At 33.7% G+C, this 17,544-nt stretch overlaps 1 protein-coding gene across 1 annotated transcript; it reads left to right on the plus strand.

Annotated features, from left to right (window-relative positions):
* The first annotated feature begins 93 nt into the window (after positions 1–93).
* On the plus strand, positions 94–15,705 carry LOC136989758 (uncharacterized). Its single transcript, XM_067288016.1, has 4 exons — positions 94–118; positions 1,809–1,909; positions 12,587–14,492; positions 15,665–15,705. Exons 1-4 carry the CDS (start codon positions 94–96, stop codon positions 15,703–15,705), a joined length of 2,073 nt encoding a protein of 690 aa, XP_067144117.1.
* Positions 15,706–17,544: the final 1,839 nt, after the last annotated feature.

Genomic DNA, 17,544 nt, shown 5'->3' on the forward strand with positions numbered 1-17,544 from the left:
TGAAGAAACGTACATAAAAATAAAATATTCTTTACTTTTTAAATCTTAAAACAATCCACTTAGTGAAATACTGTAGCTCCCTACGAGTGGCTAATGAATGGAATCAGAGACGATCCAGGTAGGTGTGTGCATGCCAAATCCCGAGGGTGCCGATACCGGTCAATATCAAATGCCTCTTTGTCGCATCACTAGTATATATCAAAGGACGCGACAGGGTTGTTGTAGATTTTAAACGTTTCTCACTATAGCTGTAAAAATCTAAATATGTTAAACTTAACAGATTGTCCGTCGTTCGTTTTCTAACTAATTCATTTTAGGACCGAGTGTTCACGGAAATTTCCAAAATTTACAACTTTTCGGTCACTCTCATTGAACTGGAAAAATTTCTGTCTTTATTACATCTAATATTACGAAGAGATCAGACCCCACTGTACTCCGCAAGAGATTGGTTCGGTTAAGCTTCTGTTTAAGTAAAATTTCGGCTCTTTCATCGGGGTTTTATTTATGTTTCTAATTCCCTAATCGCTTAATTATTTAACTACTACTTAAGTAGAAATAAGTCGAAACTAGTTACTTTGTACCTGAATATCTGTAGTTTTGGGAAAGAAGTGCAAAGAAACTTTTATGACAACAAATACATAAATCGTAAATTTAAGGAAAATAAATTCTAGAGCTTTTTCTGTACCATTGCACGTCTCATTCATTAAATTTGGTTGTAAATGATGATGCCAAAGTAACAGTTAATTTTTTAACACTACTAGAATTGTACACGTTTTATCTGCATCCGCTTACAGATAGGACATACTAAATCGTAATATCACCGGTTTAACATTGAAATCCGTAAGTAATATAAGATAGGAAAGCGGAATAAACGCGGAATAAATATATCAAATATTTTAATGGATTTTTTAAAACTCCTGTCAACTATACAGAACTATCATAAAAACATGCCAGTAAACTTCTATCGGTTGGGTTAAGTTATAAATCTAGTCTAGGGTGGGCAACCTTTTTTATAACATGGGCCAGAATAAATTTTACGTTTTTTCCGCGGGCCGTAGTAGTTAATTGACGCCTTCTTGTGACTTTTAATTTTTTTAGTTTGCAAATATGAAATAAATAAATAAAAAGTTAATTTCTACATTTATTTCTCTTATCGTTTTCGAAAATTACAAAGAATTGGAAAAATAACTATTAATTAGTTTTTTTCCAATTTAATAACCTATTAAAGATCTCGCGGGCCGGATAGAAACTTTTCGCGAGCCGTAGCTGGCCCGCGGGCCGGGGATTGCCCGCCGTTGATCTAGTCTGCTCATGATTCACATAATCAGGCGAGAGTGGCCGAATATCTAGCAGGCGGCTAACAGCCCACAACCGCTCCGGGATATAGAGTTGGACGCTTTACGCGCGTGTTGCTTCTACCAGCTAAACCGGACGAGGTTGGTGTACTGTGAACCCCATGTGCTAATGCCTATATAATCTGGCTGATTGGAAACTGACCAGGTTTCGACATTGCTTCCGCCACTGAATTATTCGAATATACAATAGCAATCTTATCGTTTTTTTTCACATGTAGTATAGAAATTTGTAAAAGATACATAATGCAGTTATAATAAAATATTAATTTTAATTAATTCAAAGTACGTTAAAATATGAACATTTATATTTTATAAAATACAAGGGAAGGTCATTGGAAGGTGGAAGCGGCGCTTCCATCGCTTCCAATGACGGCACGCCACTGGGTAATAATGTTGACCTTAGATAATAAATGAATGACCTTCTCGTTTTCTCACTGTCTTTGTGTTTTGTAGGGATATTTGAGAGAGAGAAGAATCTCCTTCCCCAACTTTACCACGAAGAGGACGAAGTGGCCATTTATCGTACAAGTGAATATTTTCCGAAATCTCCAATGGTAAGAACTCTTTCGCTTCATTTTTTAATACATCTTATTCTTGCATCGTAATATACTGTTTTTCTGTTTGTAGACATGCCGGAGAAGTTCTTCGATCACACACACGCACGGACATAATATCACTGTACGCGTGGTTATAAAAGCCATCAGTCGTTTACTAAAGATGTCACATCTATTGAAATGATGGCTTTCATTGGATTATCGTTATTGACCGTGTCTAAAAGTAAACAAAGCCTGAGGCAAGTCATGTGATTGGACCTTCCGCTAGAACGTCGAAGTTAAGTTGCCAGTGTTGGTTAATTAATAGTCGACGCATGTTCAGCTCATCTTGGGGGGGGAGTTTCGTGCAGCGGATTTCGTCTGTATTTATACGTAACTAGGTAGCCAGTTAATTAAAACTAAAAATAATAATCAAATTTTAAAATATTTAGCTTAAATTTAAAATTAAATTAAAATTTTAAAACTCTATTCTTTATATCGAAACAAAAACCGAAACCGTAGCTAAAATTAAAATCAAAATTAATTAATTAATGTAAATTGAAATCAAATCAATTGAAACATATTATTTGGGAAGGTGCGGATAAAGTACTGTACTTGTCGGTCTTGATTGATTTTTTTTTTTAACTCTCCGCCCTGTGGGCACTAAGAGGGCTTCTTTTAGTAGGCCCATTATGGGTTCGGCCAGGCCCACAATGGGGCGACCGGGTGGTGAGGGACGGGGCCCGACATATCCGAACGGACCACCCCCCGAAAAATTCCTGGGGATTATTCGACCCGTTCAGATTCGATCCCGGGTCCCCCAGAGCGGTAGGCTGCCACCTTTACCGCTCGGCCATCCGGCCGTCGGTCTTGATTGATTTGGTTAGGTTTATATTTCGTAGAATTGAGTCTCTTATAGAACTTCTTTATAAAGGGATAGTTTCGGTTTCGGCGGTGACAGAACATTTTGCTTTTAATATGTAAAATATATAGAGTAGATATAGATAAAAGTATTCAAAGCACAAAGCAAGATTCTAGTTAATTAAGAGTGTTCTTGTTTCAAATCAACCAAGGGTAGGTAAAATCTGGGAAAATTGAAGTGGCGTGTTAAACAATCATAAAAGATGGATTTGTATAGTTTTACATGCGAAGATATGTAAAATTGTGTCTATGGAATCGAAAAAATTGCATTGCCTGATAAGTCAGCATGTTTGTTAAATTAACGTTGTTGTAATTATGTCGCTTCTTATTCAACCGCAGCAACAAGTTCCTCATTATTTATGAAATCATCAGTGGCGTGCCGTCATTGGAAGCGATGGAAGCGCCGCTTCCACCTTCCAATGACCTTCCCTTGTATTTTATAAAATATAAATGTTCATATTTTAACGTACTTTGAATTAATTAAAATTAATATTTTATTATAACTGCATTATGTATCTTTTACAAATTTCTATACTACATGTGAAAAAAAACGATAAGATTGCTATTGTATATTCGAATAATTCAGTGGCGGAAGCAATGTCGAAACCTGGTCAGTTTCCAATCAGCCAGATTATATAGGCATTAGCACATGGGGTTCACAGTACACCAACCTCGTCCGGTTTAGCTGGTAGAAGCAACACGCGCGTAAAGCGTCCAACTCTATATCCCGGAGCGGTTGTGGGCTGTTAGCCGCCTGCTAGATATTCGGCCACTCTCGCCTGATTATGTGAATCATGAGCAGACTAGATCAACGGCGGGCAACCCCCGGCCCGCGGGCCAGCTACGGCTCGCGAAAAGTTTCTATCCGGCCCGCGAGATCTTTAATAGATTATTAAATTGGAAAAAAACTAATTAATAGTTATTTTTCCAATTCTTTGTAATTTTCGAAAACGATAAGAGAAATAAATGTAGAAATTAACTTTTTATTTATTTATTTCATATTTGCAAACTAAAAACAATTAAAAGTCACAAGAAGGCGTCAATTAACTACTACGGCCCGCGGAAAAAACGTAAAATTTATTCTGGCCCATGTTATAAAAAAGGTTGCCCACCCTAGACTAGGTTTATAACTTAACCCAACCCATAGAAGTTTACTGGCATGTTTTTATGATAGTTCTGTATAGTTGACAGGAGTTTTAAAAAAATCCATTAAAATATTTGATATATTTATTCTGCGTTTATTCTGCTCTCCCATCTTATATTACTTACGGATTTCAATGTTAAACCGGTGATATTACGATTTAGTATGTCGTATCTGTAAGGGGATGCAGAAAAAACGTGTACAATTCTAGTAGTGTTAAAAAATTAACTGTTACTTTGGCAGCATCATTTACAACCAAATTTAATGAATGAGACGTGCAATGGTACAGAAAAAGCTCTAGAATTTATTTTCCTTAAATTTACGATTTATGTATTTGTTGTCATAGAAGTTTCTTTCCACTTCTTTCCCAAAACTACAGATATTCAGGTACAAAGTAACTAGTTTCGACTTATTTCTACTTAAGTAGTAGTTAAATAATTAAGCGATTAGGGAATTAGAAACATAAATAAAACCCCGATGAAAGAGCCGAAATTTTACTTAAACAGAAGCTTAACCGAACCAATCTCTTGCGGAGTACAGTGGGGTCTGATCTCTTCGTAATATTAGATGTAATAAAGACAGAAATTTTTCCAGTTCAATGAGAGTGACCGAAAAGTTGTAAATTTTGGAAATTTTCGTGAACACTCGGTCCTAAAACGAATTAGTTAGAAAACGAACGACGGACAATCTGTTAAGTTTAACATATTTAGATTTTTACAGCTATAGTGAGAAACGTTTAAAATCTACAACAACCCTGTCGCGTCTTTTGATATATACTAGTGATGCGACAAGAGGCATTTGACATTGACCGGTATCGGCACCCTCGGGATTTGGCATGCACACACCTACCTGGATCGTCTCTGATTCCATTCATTAGCCACTCGTAGGGAGCTACAGTATTTCACTAAGTGAATTGTTTTAAGATTTAAAAAGTAAAGAATATTTTGTTATTTTTATGTACGTTTCTTTACGAAGTTATATTTAATTATAAGTTTCTTTAAAAGTATATTCATACAATTGAAGAATTTTTTGTACTAGGTATCTGGCGTGCCGTCATTGGAAGCGGTGGAAGCGCCGATTCCACCTTCCAATGACCTTTCCTTGTATTTTCTAAAATATAAATGTTCATATTTTAACGTACTTTGAATTAATTAAAATTAATATTTTATTATAACTGCATTATGTATCTTATTAAAAAATTCTATACTACACGTGGAAAAAAACGATAAGATTGCTATTGTATATTCGAATGTCAGTGGCGGAATGGAAGCACTTCCGAGACAGCTTTCATGGCGAGAATAACTGAATGGTGTAAAGCAGCCAGAGGGCATTGGCGCATGCGCTTTACAGAGCACCAACCTCAGCCGGTTTAGCTAGTGGAAACTACACGTGTAACGCTTCCAACCATTCTATCCCTTAGCCACTGGCAGGGAGCTATCTGACTAAGTGAATTGTTTAAGATTTAAACATTAAAGAGTATTCAATGTTATTTTTATGTACGTATTTTTGCAAGTTATATTTAACTATAATTTTCTTTTAATTATACTGTAATTATATTGACAGATTTTCAGACAAAATCTTTAGAATTTTTATCACTTTTAGATGTTATAATTTTAATATTATGAAAAACAATTTTTCCAAGCGTGTTTTAATTCTATAAATTAAGTAAATTTTATGAGAAATTTTTTGATTTATCTAAATTACGTAGCGAATCGCAATATTTATATTCGTGTCCGGATTATATTGACAAGTAACTCTTAAACATAAAACATATTATAATTAATGTCGATCCGAACAAAGACGTACTGAAAGAATTATATGATTAAATATCATTAATTTTTACGGTACCGTCTACCAGTGGGTCTGTTGAGCTCAGTTTTTTGACCACTGAGCGAATTTATACATTGGCCAGGAACACTCGATCGGAGGAAAAATTGTCGTCGCTTTCGATAGAAAAAGAGCTTTCAAATAAATACGCTGATGGAGTCGACGACCAGCGACTTTTATGATAAAGTAATTAACGACTTTGCGGAAAAAATCGCCAAATAGAGTTAGTTTATAAAAAATTAAAACAAGAAGTTTTTCTATCATTGTTTGTATCGTATCAATTTGTATTATGTATGTATTATTTGTATTTTAGAACTAAAATACATAAATTGTTTATTTTTGTCATTTCCAGTATTTGTTTAAAACTTTTATGGAAATGTGATGTATCGGACAGGTCTGACCCGTCACGACAGACGCGAAAAACGATTAATTTACAGAAAAATTTATTAGTTTAAAAAAACATAGGTAAAAGTTGTTTGTAGTCGGACACCCATTGTTTATATCAAACGGCCAGTCAGAAACCATAAATCGTGGAAGGAAGTCGTTCTATGATCGGTGGAAGATCGAATTCATCTTCTATTTCGACTTTTCTCCCGTTCCAGGTAAGAGTCTCGTTACGTTTAGTAACCAGGGACCAACCACTCAGGAAGCGTGACTAAGGGAGAACGACCAATCAAAATGGATGAAAGAAAGAACGGAGATTGATATAATCTCCGACAATCGAGAACAACTGGCACTCGGTTAACGTTCCGAATAACCAAAACGTTGTGTGTCAACGCGCAAAAAAAGAAAAAGAAAAAAAACAATTTTTCGTCTATTGTGCTAACCTGTAACCCGTGCCACTTCGGACTTAGACCGTGTCCCCGACTCCAACGGACGAAGTCTCCCCGTGCCTTACAGACTCGTCAACGCCACTATCCCGGGGCCACCTTCGATCGACCATCGAAGAATCACATCGACGCCCAGGATGTCCGAACGGCTGATTGTCCTAAAGCAAACTATTTCGCACATACTATATGTTTATTTTATGTTAAAATAAACGGTTTTTGTCAGATACTTGTCGTCTTTGTCTCTACAGCCACCACCCATGTACGAATGGACCATAGACCATTACTGACGCGCAATTAACTGATTGCCCCTGGAAGTCGGCTACTTAGAGAAACACAGCTTCCCTATCATCAAATGTCACGGCACGCCGCTGCTAGCTATGTATATTCATCACACATTTTGTTTTACCAAGTAAGTTTTTTTTTAATTTTAATTTTAGCCCTTATATCGTGGCTAGTGATTCAAAAATTTATTTTAAAAAGTTTTGGCTCAAGACCATATAATGAAAAAGAAAACTCCTCCTAGAAGGGAAATGCTTATAAGGGTTGGGAAGAGGAGTTTTATGGAGGAATAAAAAATGGCGGTTATGCGTAGGATTCCATAACCCCCTAATTCTAGGAGAACTGCAGCAAGGATTATGGAACCAGCTACTGGGGCTTCTACGTGGGCTTTTGGTAATCATAGATGATATTAAAAGAGAAAGACCAATGCCTAAATTAAATATAAATACGTCAACAAAAAAATTTCGACATTTTGACCATAAAATTTATGACGAATGACGATTCTTTCGTAAAAGTGAAGCAATTTGGAAATCAAAGCGAAATAGAATTTAACACTGGTAGACAATATAAAATAAATATTGAAAATTATAACGAGATAATTACGATTAATAGATATATCTAAATTAATAGATGTTATGTGGTTAATGTGTACCTAGGTAGCCAAGACGGCGGACCTTCCGGTAATCTCGATCCAGGGGACCTATTCTGAGTAGTATCGTTAAGCTAACGAATGAGATAAAAACCAGTTTCTATCGGAACCACGTGATTCGCGTTTAATCAACTGTGAAAATGCTATTCTGAGCCGTTCGTTTCGTTTTCGGTGCCGATAGCCACGTGCGATAACTAAGCTTTTGTTATCGGTCACTCTCGAGGTACCGTTAGGAACGTAACGAAAGTGAAAACAACATGGCGTCTTTTGGTGTAAGGATGATTTTACTTCACGAACAATTGGAGAGAGAGGAAATTAGAATTCGACGTCGAGAATCTCAGTTTAATCTTCGAGCAGCTGGTTACTTAGTGACGTCAAGATGGCGGCCATCTTGACTGCGATTTACGATGGAGCACATGTGATCACGTGATTCGCTCCGTGATTTATTAAATACTAAATCCCGATTTTAGAATTTAAGGATTTTGTTAAAATAATTACTATTTCGAAATAATAAAGAAATAAATAAAAATAAACGATAATTATATAATGTTATTACTTACGTCATTGTGCATGCTGCTGTTCCTCTCTTTTTTTCCGACGCTTGGTTTGGACAGGAATTGATACCGTTTGACTACTCGTCTTTCTGTTCTTCTTTCTTTCGTTCCTACTTTTATCTTTATCATCATCAGTAATATTGCATTCCTTTCTTTTCTTCACCTTTTCTTCGACCACCTTTTTTACTTTTTTCTGAATATTAGAAACTGGGGCTGCAGGGACTGTCTCGGGTTCTTTTATTAGCGTGATTTCGGAACGATCGTTTTCTTGACAGATAAAACAGCTCTCGTCTTCTCGACATATTCCCCCTACAACTCATTTCGTACTTTTTAGTTTGCGGTCTTTTTCATATTTTCGTTTACATATGACAGTCTCGTCGATTTCGACGGTTTTCTTCGGACCTCCGATTTTAAATGACGTCATATTGTGCAGAGCAACTAGCATAATAAAATGTATATGGTTGGACCAGTCGACAGCAGCCTTATTCGAAATGCCTACAGCAATACCCGAGGTGGTCGAAGAGCATTCCAATGCAATGTAATGCCATATAAAAGAAAAGATTCTACTTCACGATATTTTTCCACATTTACCTTTAAAGGTTCCTTCGAATGCAGAACTATTTCTTCGACATTTTTTGCATCTCATCACACACGAATCTCGGTCGTGTCGATAAAAAATTTGGCACGAATTCGAACAATTCTTACAAACACTTCCTCAATATGCTGTAATCCTAGACTCACCGCAAATTTAAAACCTTTATCAATTCTGGGGTCCATATCTAATTCGGAAAATTCCGATTCGAGCACTCGACAGAAATCATGGGCGGTGCACGCTGCCCAAAACTCTTGGGAAGAAATATCGAAAGAACTCATAACTAACCAATTAATATTAAACGAAAAACTTCGAAAAGAAAAAAAAATTACGTCTAAAGTCAAAAATCATTCCAATCGACACAATTATCACACCTGTTACCATTTTCCGCCGATAACTCTACACGAAATGCGTCGTTACTATTAATTTGCATATCACAACTAGGGATTGCAATTGCTGGATCCCTCATCCAGCAATCCAGCTGGATCCAGCGCATTCTTCGGCCTGCTGGATCCGCAAATACTCAATTAACTTTCTAAATAATTGCGAAAAAGTTTACGTCGTCGCGTTGCCGCTTTGCTAACTACTAGACTGCTACTAATTACTTACTCACTACTTTACTAACACTAATAATTAAATTACTCATAAATAAACTATACCTTAATCAATCCAGCAAAATTTAATAAAATAATAACGTATTCAATCGCTTTTAACAATCTTCCTCAGTTACAAAAAAATACAACTTTAACTATAGAACATAAAATGTGTTTGAAATAAATATAAAAAGAATAGTGCTTAATTACATCCCATTTTTAAACAAGATACATAGATGTACTGCCAGGTCTAATAATTTTCGTATTGTATACCGACGTAATCCCACTGTTTTCAAACTTTTAAGAAACGATAAAAAGAAAGAGGATCAGAATTCAACAACGGGTATATATTCGGTGCCTTTACACAACCAACGTTTCAATTCCAAGCTTGTTTATGTGGGTGCAACGATGCGCAGTTTAAAACAAAGGCTCAAGAGCACAAATATACAATCAGTAAGAATCTTGACAACACTGCACTGGCATCATACGCAAGACAGAAGGATGGTAACGTCCAATGGGATCAAGCGGCAATTATAAAAACGACGACAAATAGGCAAACGGTCAAACATCTTGAGAGATTGGAAATCTGCAAGGCGCACATGACAACTGGTTGTATAAACCATAGAGATGCAGACTCATTGTCTACCATGTGGAGATCCTTTTACATTAATTAATGTTATTAACGGACAATGCTGGTTTCATTGGATCTTATATACAAGGGCGCATATACTTTTGGAATCAAACTGATCCAAGATCACTTCGATCGTTCAAATCGTGTATACAAAGGAACTACTGCGATCCGATCAATCTCTATTTGCGTATACAAACGCCATCTAGGATCAACTGGATCGCGATCAAACTAATCCGAGCGGAGGGTAGGATCGTTTGGATCGGATAAAAGAGATTAAAGATGGCGGCTTCCATGGTTGAAGTTAAGCAGTAAATAACGAAGAAACACGTTTGATTGTTGACAAAGAAACTTATTTAAAACTTATAAATGGCAAGTAAAAACATCATTATTAAAATATCCGATAAACTGAGATGAAAAAATAAGTATTTAGAGACAATTTTGCTACATTGTACAACAAGAATCTATGACGTGCACTTTCATCTTTTCTGCAGTTTTATTTTTTAATTTTGTGAAATTTTTTTTTAAATTTTATTTTGTGGAAAACAATTTTATTCACAGAGTAATACGATTTAAAAATTCGTATGAATGAGCACAAACAATTTTGTCAAATAAACGATAATTCATAACAGCGTATGTCGTTTAGTTCTAACTACAGTTTTAATATCGAGAGATAAAATGAATTATTTTAATTTAATTAATTGATCCTTGTTAGTTAACATATACAGAATTTCAAAGATATTATACGTATATTTTTAAAATTCAGTATATGTTAACTAACAAGCAGAGACTATTATTAACTAACAAACGTTTGCGCCATCTTCGATTCTACTCGTATACTTTCCGCCATGACAGAATCTATCTGTATCACGTGACAAGGACTGATCCGATTTTACAGATCGATCCATACAAAACGAAAAGTATATGCACCCAAAGTGTTTTTTTTTTTTAACTGACGGTACTCAGAGACATCTGTAGAGCAATCTAACAGCCGAACTGTCGCCAAATTTGGGAGAGTGACTAAGGACGACATGGGAGAAGAGATTCCGCGAAGAAAAAAGTAGTACCCAAATTTTACGGTAGGGGTGGATTTGGCGCTGTTGTAGCAAAACAGCTAAGAATCTGCATAAAATCCAGCTGCAATTAACAAACACACGAATGAATAATCAGACAGAGGTTTCAGTGTAATAACGAAAGTTTAATTAATCAGCAAATAACCTTCTCCCTTCTTCAATGTGATCACCGTCCTGCTGGACAACTCATTGCACACTGAACACCGTGTTCTCTATGGCCGAACGTAACATGGCCGTCCGCAGGAATGTTCATCACAGTTCGAGAAATGTTGTCCTTCAAAGTCATCAAGTTTGGGACACTACTAAGATAGACCTTGGACTTTAAGTAACCCCACAGGAAAAAGTAACATGGGGTTAGATCCGGGGAGTGAGGCGGCCATGCAAGTGGAAAAAAGCGACTGATGACCCTTTCTTCAGTGAAGTGCTGGTAGCTTTTTCGCTACAACAGCGCCAAATCCTCCTCTACCGGCGAATTTAGGTACTACTTTTTTCTTCGCGGAATCTCTTTTCCATGTCGTCCTTAGTCACTCTCCCAAATTTGGCGACAGTCCGGCTGCTAGATTGCTCTACAGATGTTTCTGAGTACCGTCAGTTAAAAAAAACACCCTGTATATATTTTTTCCGCTATTTATTTTGTTTATTTATCTATATTTTGTCCGTTTGGGCGTTTTCCGTTAATTTTCATATTTATTCCGAACACATTTTATGTTCTATATTTAATGTTCTATTTTTTTTGTAACCGAGGAAGATCGTTAAAAATGATTGAAAACGTTATTATTTTATTAAATTTTGCTGGATTGATAAAGGTGTAGTTTATTTATTCTACTTCCAGTACATAGTTTTACATACCTATAAATAACTACAGACTAATATGTAGAGCCTATATATATGAAAACTGGTAAGACTGATAGCCACTTAGCCACTGATTATCCGTCCTTGCATTATTATAATATATTAATATTAATTAATTAGTAGAATTACCTTTGCTATTATTTAACTTAAAGATTAAATGTTTAGTTAGATTATAATTATAATGTAAAGTTAATTATCTCTATCTCAAGTGTTAAACCGAACCAAAGTTAATTTTACTACCTAAATGTGTAAGAAGTTTTACTGATTTATAGTGACCAGTCTAAATAATAAAAGCTTTTAAAGTATTTTTTTAAATGTTTTATTTCATTAAAAAACATAAATTGCAGGATAGATAGATAAATAACACTTTATTGCACCAAAAATACATCCACGCTGGATCCAGCTGGATTGCAATCCCTAATCACAACGCGATAGTCCGCAGCTCCCTCCATCTTGACGTCACTAAGTAACCTGGATCGAGATTACCGGAAGGTCCGCCATCTTGGCTACCTAGGTACACATTAACCTGTTATGTTTTTTCTCAAAGCAAGAATTGGCATTTAGAGGGCGTAGGGAATTTTTTGAATCTAATAACGGAGGTAATTATATTGAACTTTCTTATTTATTAAGTACGTCGGATAATCTATTAAAAATACATTTAAAGAAGTATACGGTTTTTACTGGCTTATCGAACGAACGAATACGAACGGGCCCTGACGCGCAATTAATTGATTGCCCCTGTAAGTCGGCTTCTTACAGAAACACACTTCCCTATCATCAAATGTCACGGCACGCCACTGGAAATCATTAATAAAATCAAAAATCGACATCCCAGCAAATATCAAAGAAATATTATATAAAGGTCTAGACTTTAATGGTCCGAATAAATGGGATACCTTAGAAATAATACCAAACTTAGACAAATTATGTAATAATCTTCCAGAAGCAGATTCAGGTATTATGAAAATGAAATTGAGTAATAGAATTAAAAAATATGTAACTAAAGAGGGAAAAAAATCAATAATTAAAGACAAGAACTACTTCCAGTATATAAATCAAATCAAAGCATTACATAATTTTTTACAAGAAAATAAAATAGAGATCATTAAGGCTGATAAATCAAAACAAATTGTAATAGCTACCCAAGAATGGGTTAAAAATAAGAAACAAGAAATAACGAATAATACCAAATTTAGAAAACTTCCTATAAATCCTATTGAAGTTATATATTTAGAACTTAAAAGACGAATTACAAAATTAGAGCAACTACATGAAATCAACAAAACCGAAAAGTGGTTTATTCTGAATGAAGGAAATGAACGTACACCAAAACTAAACATACAACTAAAAACCCACAAAATAGGAGAAAAGGTTCGTCCAATCGTAGACTTTAAGTATTCCATGTTATACAATTTAGAGAAATTTCTAAAACAGCAGCTTAAGCAATATCAAAACTCACAATTCGCAATTAAAAATACAGATGAACTTATAGAAGAACTAAACCAAATCAGTATTGAAGAAGACTCTAGGATAGCTAGCCTCGACGTGGTAGACATGTATCCGTCAATAACATGGGACTTAATAGAAGATAAACTAAAAAATCTGGAAGTTAATAATGAAATTATAAATTTAATAGAATTTACATATAGAAGCAACTACTTTGAATTTGATGGAAATTACTATACACAGACGGATGAAATAAGCATGGGATCAGTAATAGGACCAAAATTAGCGGAACTAATCATGATAGATGTAGATAACAAAATTAGCAGCATAAGAGGTGTACAATTCTATAAAAGATACGTTGATGATATTCTATTAATATATAATAAAGCAGAAATCGCAGTAGAAGGAATTAAAAAACAAATCAATAACATACACGAAGCAATAAAATTCAGAGTAGAAGTAGAAGAAGAAACCAGTCAAGAAATTAACTATTTGGATATCACAATAAAAAGATTAAAACAGGGTTTAGAATTTCGAGCATTCAAGAAGCCGAGTTCAGGAAACATAACAATAAGATATCAATCTAATATACCACTGCATATCAAATATAATACATTTAAAATGGAATATTCTAAGATTAAACATAGAACAAGTCAAAAGATATATATACATACGGACATAGCTGAATTAAAAAAGAAATTTCTTTTAGCGGGCTACCCGCAACGACTATTAAATAAATGGGAAATTAAATTAAATACTCCTAAATTAAATACTCCAAAAATACCACATAACAATGAACAAGCAAGTAATATGAAGTATACTGCTTTCCCATATATCAAAGGCTTATACAAAGAAATTAACAAAGAAATCAAAAAACTAGACTTTAAACTTGCACCATCATACCAAAAACTGTCTAAAAGATTAAAACACCTCAACCCATTGAAAAAACATCAAGCAATAACTGAAGCTAAAAACGTAGTATATAAGATCCCTTGTACTTGTAATAATAAAAAGCACTATATAGGAGAAACAAAAAGAAAATTGGGAGTCAGATTAAAAGAACATATAGCTGACTTAAAATATCATAGAATAAATTCCGTTTTTCATGACCATTGTACTCTAAACGGTTGCAAAATAGATAAAGATAGTGTGGAAATCCTTCATAAAGAAAAAGAAATATATAAAAGAAAGTTTAAAGAAAGTATAGAAATTATAAAAAGTAAGGAATGTATAAATAAAAACCTTAGTATAAAAATAAACGAAAATTGGCTCAGCATATTATAAATTGGAACTAAGTAAATTATTTCTATATAAACTAAAAAGTAAATTATTTCTATATAAACTAAAAAGTAAATTATTTCTATATAAACTAAAAAGTAAATTATTTTATGTAAAATAATAAAATAAAAATTAATGCCTATAAACAGAAAATTGCCACGAGGTGGCCTATCTACCACATCACTATGTAAATGAATATAGTCATACGCAACAAAACCAATAGGAATTCGTTTGTACAATAGAATCTCTGGCTTCGATGAAAAAAGACCGACTAGATGATAAAAAATTAATTAATGTACAGAGAGGTTTTAAAACAATTTTATGTTTACAAAATCTGTGATTTAAAGTTGGCTGAAGAGGGGCGTCAACAGCCCGAAACGTGTACAAAACTTAATATACGTATCAACTGAAGAAAAATTAGTGATGAAATTTGCCATGTGTCCGAGAAAATACACCATATAGTTTGTGTTCAAGTTGCAGAATAAGCACCGGCACGGTTTCATAAATACTACTAGTTAATTTTATTTCAAATTACTATAATAGTCACATCACAAAAATGTTTATAGGTTCTTAGAGTGCAGTAGAAAGATTTTTCCTATTTTCTACTATGGTACTTAATGTGGGTGTCTGCTGAGAGGACAAATGTCCCCTTGCCCCTCCCTGGAATTGAGTAAAAAATCCCACAAATTATAATCATAAATGTGATTGAGATATTTAACTTTACATCACTGACCATGGGATGCTTTTATGCAATACTGCATCCTATAATGTACAGTACTTGTGAGAAAACCCCCAAAAATTAAAAAAATCACATAAAAATTTATTGATGTAATTATTTGTCTTCAAGCTTTGTCCCAGAAAATTTTCTGCAGACATCCATGTTTGTAATGTGTGCCACTATTGGCACATTTACATCATGTTAGCCATCATGCACCATCAATGGCACATAACACAAGAAAATGCAATGCTACTTATCATTGGTAAAAGAAAATTTATTACACTGAGTAATTTATTAAAAAGAAATTAAGTAGAAAATCATAAAATTGAACATTCCTTGATAAAATTGAAACTTGAAAGTTATGAATATACTGTAAATGAAAAAATTTATTTCAGAAAAGCTTTTGGCTTTTGTGAAACATTCTCAGATACAGTAATAATGAGGATTCAAGAAAGCCAAAAATGTTTCTGAAATATTTTTGGTTGCCTTAAATAAGCAATATATTCATAAGTTTTGAGATGTTTGTAGTATTGAGTTTAATGAAATTTTCAAAATTTATGCTAATAAATAATGTCAACAAAACCTTCAAAAATATACAATATACCTAATAGGATCGAAAACATTTGTCCTAGCATATTTATATTAAAGTATATTTTCTGCTATATTTTTGAAGGTTTTGTTGGTGTTATTTACTAATATATAACCAGCTGTGAGATTTAGACTTAAACTAATTTTCCTTAAAAAGGTTTCTTCTTTCAAATTAAGAATTTATTTTTAAGGTAAAATAATCCTCTTTGGGAGAAAAAACTATTTAAAAGACAAACATAAAAACAAGTGAATATTTATCTATCTTTTTCTTGATTTTGTTGGATGTTTGTGTTTGTCAAATTGATGCTAGGACTATGATAATATGTTAAGTGAGGATTATCCTTGAATTCAAATTTTGATTTCTAACAAAAGATCAGAAATGACTGCTTCTTGAAACTGCTGCATATCTACGATCCATGCATTTATGGTATTCATTCAAAGAGTAGGGTTTAAAAACATATTAAAATATTTTAGTGTAAGTCATAGGTAATACAAGACAGGTGAAATTTAGAGTATAATAATTAACCATTTGTATCATCTGTATACAGAAAAGAAGTCATCATTATAATCTAATTTGCCACAAATAATACCCTAGTATTCTAAAACTTTAAATGTTCTTTTCTAAAAAATTTTTTTATATTACAAACATGTTAATTGATGTATAAACACTCCTAAACTGGATGTATGCAATATAAGAACATTTCAAATTGTTGTTTTAAATGGATTATGGTTTTGATCTTCTTACATGTTAATTGATTTATACGTTTGAAATACACACTCATATGCTTTCATACTGCAAAAGAATGACGGTACAATTGTAATTTTTCAATTTTTGGAATATTTCTTTCCATACATATGAAAACTTGCATGTAAAAATTTACTACATTTTCTTTTTAAAAGAGAATTATATTTAATTATTAGAACTAAAACATATAACTTATATATATTGCTTTAGTCATAATTTACACAATAGTAAGTTAAAAGAAAATAATCTCAAAACATATATACCAGGGGTAGGCAAGCAAGAGTTCAGTGGGAGCAGAAATGTAGGTTTTGCAAAATGCATGGGAGCCACAGTTCTGTACTGTTGTGGTGGATAGTATGGTAAGTCACGTGATTTTATTATATAATATAAAACAAATATTGAATTTTTTTAATAAACATATTTTCACAAAATTATAAAAATAAAATTGTAAAAATAATAATAAAAAACAGAAATTAACACTTTCAGCAAGAACCGCATGTAACTCAAAAAGAGCCACATTTGCCCATGCCTGATATATACAGTAAGACCCCACTTAATGCTGATTCGATATAACGTGGTCTGCTCGGAGCCTTAAAAAACTCAAGATTTATGCAGATTTAAATTATCGCAGCATCTCACTGACTCATATATAATACTAATAATAATATTTACTAACACAAACCATACTAATAATAATATTTACTAACACAAACCAATCAGCAAAAGATGGCAAACAGGTGTACTTTCTTTAATTCTGTGTGTGTTTGGTGTAATTTTGGAAAAAATATATAATCATGGATGCCATAGGCAATATTGACTTTGTTTGGCAAGAATTAACTGATTAATGCACGAACGAAGCATGGAAGAAGTTATAGCCAAAGCTATCCAAGATTTCTCAATGAGAAGAGCCTATCACTATCGTTAGGTTGACCAAACTCAACC

The sequence above is a fragment of the Centruroides vittatus genome, unplaced genomic scaffold, assembly GCF_030686945.1.
Source record: "Centruroides vittatus isolate TY-2023 unplaced genomic scaffold, ASM3068694v2 contig_13, whole genome shotgun sequence".
Classification (NCBI taxonomy): Eukaryota; Metazoa; Arthropoda; class Arachnida; order Scorpiones; family Buthidae; genus Centruroides; species Centruroides vittatus.